The 7,063-nt window shown below is 52.7% G+C and overlaps 1 protein-coding gene across 1 annotated transcript; it reads right to left on the bottom strand.

Annotated features, from left to right (window-relative positions):
• Positions 1-1,633: 1,633 nt before the first annotated feature.
• Positions 1,634-5,794, bottom strand: Map1lc3c (microtubule associated protein 1 light chain 3 gamma). Its single transcript, XM_012513725.2, has 7 exons — positions 5,726-5,794; positions 5,573-5,628; positions 5,341-5,447; positions 3,977-4,191; positions 3,721-3,806; positions 3,606-3,668; positions 1,634-1,699 (listed from the first exon to the last, which is right to left on the bottom strand). The coding sequence occupies exons 1-7, from the start codon at positions 5,784-5,786 to the stop codon at positions 1,634-1,636; spliced, it is 654 nt and encodes a 217-aa protein (XP_012369179.1). The 5' UTR covers positions 5,787-5,794.
• Between the last annotated feature and the right edge of the window lie 1,269 nt (positions 5,795-7,063).

Genomic DNA, 7,063 nt, shown 5'->3' with positions numbered 1-7,063 from the left:
ACCTCACCTAGTTTATAGTCCATATTCTTCATAATTTTCAAAAAAATCTTATTTATTTGGTACAGGGGCTCATTAAGCAGCTTGGGCTCATAGTGATCCTCCTGTCTCAGCCTCCCCAGTGCTGGGATTACAAGGGTGCGCCCCCATGCCAAGGTCTCAGTGACCAGCGTGGAGTGCCCCACCCATGTCCTGGGGCCAGCACAGCCTGTAGTACAAGGACTGGAACTTGGGTCCTTGCTCTTCCCAGGCAGGTGTCTGGGCTGTCTCCCAGCCCTACAGACCATGTTATTACAGTATTTTTGTGGTGCTGTCATGGCGCTAAGACATAGACGCACAGTCACAGCAAACTCAATTGCCGATGGAGAGGTTATTCATTAAATGCCTCTGTGGGCCGGGGAGATAGCTCAGTACAATAAGCGCTTGCCTGGTGTGTTAGTTGATACATTGTGTCCACTTGGCTGAATCAGCTCCGGCAGCGTGGGGGCCTCGCCCTGCAGGTTGGCAGGGCCCAGGAATTGAGAAAGGCAGGAAGCCGCCCTGCCTGGTGTCCTGCTGCCCCGCCCTGCTTCCGTGGAGAAGTCTGTCTTTGAAGGAGCTTGATCTCCGCAGCTGCGCCACTTTGGAGGAGCTCCGGATCTTGACTGTGGAGCGCCGGTCTTCGCAGTCAGCGCAGAAGGAGGAGAGAGGCTTGATGGATGCCGCTGCAGCTGCTGCTCTTCCTCTGCTCTTCATTGTTTTCTGCTGCATGAACTGCTGTTGTTTGCCTTGCAGCCAGCGGAATATGGACTGAACTCTCCAGTAACTGTGAGCTAAATAAACCTTTCCTTCCTTCATTTTCAGTGTCGGGTATTTGTCCCAGCACCGAGTAAAAAGTAACTAACGACACCTGGCAAGCGCAGGGTTCTGGGTTCAATCCCTGGTACCAGAAAAAAAAAAAATACCTATGTGAAAATTGGTCAGGCATTTGGGAAAAAATGGAACCTGAGTATGTGCTTCGGCTACCAAAATTCCAGTTGGATCGAATACTTAAGTATAGGCACAATGTAAGCATAGTGTGAAAACATGGGATGGATGTATATTATTTTATAATCTTAGAGGTGAAAGAGTCCAGTGGGAGACACTACCTCAGAAGCCCCAAAGGAAAAGAACAGGTGAAAACAAAAGGCATCTATGTGACAGAATCAGCCATACACAAGCTCAAGAGCTGGCAAGTCATTCTCAGTGTATGTGGCGTGCAATGAGTGATGCGGCTAACAAAACTCAGTGGAAAATGACAACTAAGAGAAAAGTGGTCACAATTCGTGGAGTGCACATGGTCCATTTGTTTCCAGTTCCTTTGGAGATGTTACGAGAACATCCATCCTCTGGGTGAAGCCCATCCCTGAGGCCCGGTCAGTGCTGCCTGGGCTTCTGGATCCTGTTTTCCTCTGACCTGACTCGATCTCAGCAAAGTCAGGTCGCTGCTCCTCTGCTTTGTGAAACTCCTCGCAATGATGCTGAGGTTGGCAGGATGAGTGCTGGTCCCTTAGGCAGTGGGTTGGGCTGAGGCCTGCACAACCCTCACAGAGACCCTTTGCTGTGGGAGGGGAGGCTGCACCATCGAGGGTCACAGAGCCCAGCAGAATTTGGGTGCTCAGCCAACCATGAGCCCAGGGGACAGCTTGGGCTTGCAGAACGTGACCATCATGGATGTCCTGGTCTGCGAGAGACCAGGAAGTGTAAAGGCTGATTGTGGGGGCAGAACTGGCCAAGGACAGATAGGCCGGTGTGCAGGGCTCAAGCCCTCTAAAAGCTCAGACAATTATAGTGAGTAGATTTACTTGGGAGGTTTGTTTTAGGTGGGGGATTGGAGGTTGAACCCAAAGCCTTTGCACCGAACAGTGCCACTTTTTTTTTTTTTTAAGACAGGGTCTCACTATAGTTCAGGCTAGCCTTGAAGTTGCTATGTAGGCCTTGAACTCAGGGCTATCTTCTTACCTTACTCTCTCAAGTGCTGGGATTATAATTATAGATACTTCACCATGCCTGGCTTCATCCATAACTCTTAAACAAAAAACAATTTTTTTTTTTTTGTACAAACGTGAGCAGGGTCTTGTTAAGTTGCCAGGGCTGGGCTCAAAGTTGGGGTCCTCCTGTCTCAGCCTCCCAGATTGGTTCAAGGGACAGTGACAAGGTCATGTTTGGAGGACAAGTTGGGATATGCTCTCTTTACTTGGCACATAGATGGCAAGGATAGTTTGGATGGGTGAGTGTTGGAGGAGCCAACTGGCCTGGCCTGCAGAGCCAGGAGAGACCGAGGACACAGACAGCCCCAGTGCCCCTGGAAACCTGGGGAGACCCCACCTTTCTGGCCTGTGCTTCCTGCATTCTGTCACTGTCACCTCCTTAGGATTCTGTCCTAGTGAAATTAGTTCCCTCTCTGACCCCTCTAGATCATGTATTCCATCTGCCAGTCATTCCAATTTTCTTTTTCTTTACTGTATTTACAAGTGTCCAAATATCATTTTTCCTTCTTTGCTAGAATTAAAGTGAAATTTATGTGAGGCAGGGTCTTGCCTGTCTGATGCACTAGTGATCTTTCCTGGATTTCGAATAGTGCTTAGTGGGTAGCCAGTGCTCAGCAAACATTTGTTGAGGAGTAAACAGAATTCCTTCTTCGACAGACTAGTTTTGCAGTATGGGAATGAAACCTAGGGCCTTTGCGCTAGCTACCTCCCCTGGCCCTGTCTTCAGTCTTTGAGATAAAGTCTTACAAAAATCACTAAGTTTTCCAGGCTGGGCTCAACTGTGTAATCCTGTCTCAGCCTCTTAGAGTGCTAGAACTGCAAGCGTGTGTCACCATGCCTGGTCTTGCTACACAAACTGTTTTACTTTTTCTTTTTTCTTCTTTCTTTTTATTTTTTAGACAGGTTCTCAGTATGCATTTCAGGTTTGCCTTGAACTCACCATGTACCCTAGGCTGGCCTTGAACATGGCAGCGATCATCCTGCCTCAGCCTCCCAAGATCTGAAATTACAGGCATGTGACATCATGCCCAGCCTTACATCAATTCTTATTCATGCTTCAAAACCTGCCACAAGCTCAATTTCCTGTAAACCCGTCCATGATCAATGCCCTGTGAGTGGATCTGAAGCAATCATGGGTATTGAACTGCTGCTGAATGGAAGAACTATATGTACACCTAGAGGTCAGATCCCCATCCCCTGTGGTCACCTTAGCATTGCCCGTCACTCTGCTGGTCTACTCTCTGCTTCTTGCAAACCTAGCCCAGCAGAAGGTGCCTTGCTTCTCAGACCAGACTCCTGGGCCTAGTGCTGCTAGGTGGTGTCCTGTGCCTCTGAAACCATCCTTGGCACTTCCGGGTCCCGGTTTCCTTCAGTGTTGTACCCTAACAGGTATTAGTCATAGAGCTGTGATGGGGTGCTTAAAATACAGCTCAGCACAGAGTGTACACGCGCAGTTTAATGACTTCATTTTGACAAATTACAGCTGGGACCTAGACGTGTGGCACAGACAAAAGGAAATCAGAGGAAATAACAGAAGAAGGGATGCTGAGGAACCAGTCTGAAGACAGGCCCAGGCTGCCTGGCCAGCGGCAGGCTCACCCCACACCCCGGCTCCAACGAGGCCAGACTGCTGCCCAGCTCCAGGTGTACCCCACCGCCTGCCTGTAGGGGACAGGGTCTGGAGACCTGCCACCTCCATCCACCGGGAGGATACCTTTGCGGTCTGCAGCCAAAGCTCGCTGTTTCGGATGCAGGGCAGCGCTGCTGTGTACGGGTTCTCCAAGGCAGCCCCTGCTTTTCCTAGAAAGAGATTACAAGAGCATGGAAGACCAAGAAGGACGGCAGGAGGGGCCACAGCCTCGCTGTCCGGGTGGAGCGGGCGTTCCCGGCCTCCCGGCCTGCTGGCCCTGCCCCAGGACACGGCAGAAGCGCAGGGTTCCTACAGCCTCGTCAGAGGATGCAATCTGGACGTGGGATGGAGAGGACCTTGGATCGGCCCCCTGCCCTGGGGGCTGCTGTCCCCGGGCAACCAAACGTCTCCTGGGAGGTGTAGGTCATGTACACGAAGCCGTCCTCATCCTTGTGGTCCCTGTAGATCTCCGCCATGGTCACGCTCGTGCTGACCAGGGTCTGGTTGTTCACCAGCAAGTAGAAGGCTTCCGTGGCCCTCAGGGCCATGCGGCTCCTGGTCGAGGAGGAGGGTTTTGAGGGGTCAGCATGGGAGGCAGAGGCAGCCCAGAAATCTGCAGCACCAGGGTGCTTCTGAGGACGGAAGCTACCCCATGCCTCCCAGGACTCTTTGACTCCTCCGGTGTGAGGAGACAGCCAGCCGGAAACACAAGGCGAGCAGCCTCAGCCACTGTGAGGTGAAGGGCTTTCCCCAGAGACACGGCCAACCATGGGCTGTCACCTGTGTTCGGAGCATGCTGGCCCCGCAGGGCATCAGGAAGCTTTGTGGGACAGGCCTAAGGTGTTTGGGCCGTCCGAGTTCTGACTCACCCATGTGGGTGGCACAGAGATGACACAGATGCCCCACAGGAGGACTCGGTCTCACCTGGAAGGAGACGAGCACGCCTCTCTTTGCTGTCCCTGGAGAAGCGGGCACAGCCTCCCCCCCACCCCCCCGTAGCCCTCAGGTGGGGCGAGGTGGAGCAGCTGGAACCAGATTGGCTTCTCCCATGGGGTCCTCCCAAAGCCAGCTCCCAGATGAGAGCCCTGCATGGACACAGCTGTCTCTGGTAAGCAACACCTGCCCAACAGTGGGCACAGGGTGAAGTTGGGGATGGCAGTGTTGCCACCAGCTGGGAAAGAGGCCCTTTTGGTGTGTTTTGTTCTGCTGCCCTCTTGGGGTGGAACCCAGGCCTCACGAGTGCTGGGCAAGACTCCTGCCTCAGCCTCCCAAGTGCTGAGCTCACAGGCATGCACTGCCATGCTCAGCTGTCACCTGTGTTAAATGCTTCTGCCAGGTGTGGTGGTGTATGCTTGCAATCCCAGCACTCAGGAGGCTGAGGCAGGAGGAGCACCATGGCTACAGAGTCCGGGCTATAGAGTGAGTTCAAGGCCAGCCTGAACTGTAGAGTGAGATTTTGTCTCAAAAAACAAAACAAAATGATAAAAAAATAGAATCAAATAAAGTATTTCTGAGAGCATCTTTTCAGGGGATTACAGAATCTTTAACTGAAACACACACATGAACACACACACACACACACACACACACACACACACCCCTTCTCGTAAGGCCCCCACCTCCATTCCCTAAATGAAACATGCAGCAAAATAGAGCAAGCCCAGGTCTGCCCCCTGTGCACATGCCTGTGCCCGTACCACTCACTGGATGATGCCAAGGAACTGGGTCATGGTCAGCTCCCGCGGGACCAGAAACTTGGTTTTGTCCAGCAGGGGCAGCGACCGCTCACGTGGGTCACGCTCCAGTATCACCTGTGGAGAGTGGTGGCCACCCTTCAGGGCAAACTCCCATGGGGACCCCGCAGAGCCTTGCTGCTCCGGCCTGAGCTCTCTCAAGGATGAGGTCTTGGCCTTCTAAGGGGGCACTGTGGTCTTACCGGGACCTTGTTTGGGAACTTTGCCAGGATTCCAGCCACTTCCTCTTGTCTGGTGGCTGCAGTGGGTTTAAGAAGGACAGAGTGAGCAGCCAGCTGGTGCACATGGAGTCCCCCCCTCCTTCTTGGGGGACCCTACAGTCCCCAGGGCTTTACCGAAACTCTTCCTCTTCTTGAAAGGCTTCAGGCTCCTCGGAGTTGCCAGTGGAGACGACATTTGACCCCCAGCTAGGTCGATGTCTGTCTTTAGGAAAGAAAAAAGAAATCCCACAGCCCGGAGCAAGCTCGTTCCTCCAGCAGCTTCCAGGCTGCCTGCAGGAGCCCAAAGGGCCCCTCGGGTTGGGCAGAGTGACATCAGGCTGGCCTTTCCTGTCCCCTCCCCACCGTGGGCAGCAGGGGGTCAGCGCCTGGGTGGAGATGGAATGGCCACCTGCGTCCTGCTCAGAGAAGGCCTTTGCTCGTGACCAGCTCAAGATGCTTCTGTGCTGAAGGAATCAGGATTGGTAATGAAATCATTGGCTCAGACTCCTGCAGCTGAGGTCTGCGAGAGGTTGGGCAGGCGAAGCTGGATGCTGAGCACAGAACCGCAGCGTATGATGTTTGCCCCGCTGGGTTTCAGTCTGGTTTCCATCCCATTTCTTTCTATCCTACATTGCTCCCTTTTGGAATGGAAAAATTTACCCCATGCCTTTGTAGGTCAGCAGTGTTTTGTTCTCTTTGCATTTTTCCAGGGGCAAACAGAAGACAGTTTGCCTTAAATCCTAGAGGAGACTTGAGACTTGGACTCTTTAGCAATGCTGAAACTGTTAGGAGTGCTTGCTTCGGCAGCACATATACTAAAATTGAAACTGTTAGGATTTTGGAAACTCATAGAAATGGACTAATTTGCAGAAAGGGAGGTACATGAGTTTTGGGCGGCAGGGGTGGAATGTTATGGTTTAGCTATGAGGAGCCCCAAAGCCTCATGCACTCACGGCTGGGGCTTTGGGAGGCAATCAGATCATGGGGGCGGGGCTCTCATCTGCACCCACTGATGAGTTTACAGCTAAATGTGCAGGCTGGGAGGTGGGGCCTGGTCAGAGCAGGTCCTGGGGGTGTGACCCCTTGGGGGGGGTCTGCCTCCTTCTTCCTCACTTGATCCTTCTGCCACCATGCCAGGAACTATTTCCCCTCTGAGATGTCCCACTGCTATACCACCTTGCCTTGGAGCCAGCCAGCTACCAACTGAAACCTCTATGACCGGGACCAGAACAAACCTCCCCTTTACTGTATGTGTACTGAGTATTGTGTCTCAGCTACAAAAGAAGAATGCAGACCTTGGAGTCGGTGTGCAAGCTCAGACAAAGCAGCTGGTGCAGTGCCCTGTGTCACGTGTGGTCTCCTCCACATGTGAATTAACTCTTTCCCTCCCTTCTCCAAGTTGTGCTGCCCCAAGGCCTCTATGCACCCAGGAAACTTTCCCTGAACTCAGCTTGGCAGTTTGAGGCAGGCATA

The sequence above is a fragment of the Octodon degus genome, unplaced genomic scaffold, assembly GCF_000260255.1.
Source record: "Octodon degus isolate 3935 unplaced genomic scaffold, OctDeg1.0 scaffold00017, whole genome shotgun sequence".
In the NCBI taxonomy this organism is placed as follows: Eukaryota; Metazoa; Chordata; class Mammalia; order Rodentia; family Octodontidae; genus Octodon; species Octodon degus.
This window is presented reverse-complemented; position numbering and strand designations above follow the sequence as displayed.

Bases quoted from the DNA above. Each gene is read 5' to 3' on its own strand.
- Map1lc3c (XM_012513725.2), bottom strand. From the start codon at position 5,786: ATGTCGTCTCCACTGGCAACTCCGAGGAGCCTGAAGCCTTTCAAGAAG. The intron at 4,192-5,340 runs GTGAGTGGTACG...CTCCTCGACCAG, and splicing joins CAGTTCCTTGGCATCATCCA to GAGCCGCATGGCCCTGAGGG. The intron at 3,807-3,976 runs GTCCAGATTGCA...ATCTCTTTCTAG, and splicing joins CAAGGTCCTCTCCATCCCAC to GAAAAGCAGGGGCTGCCTTG.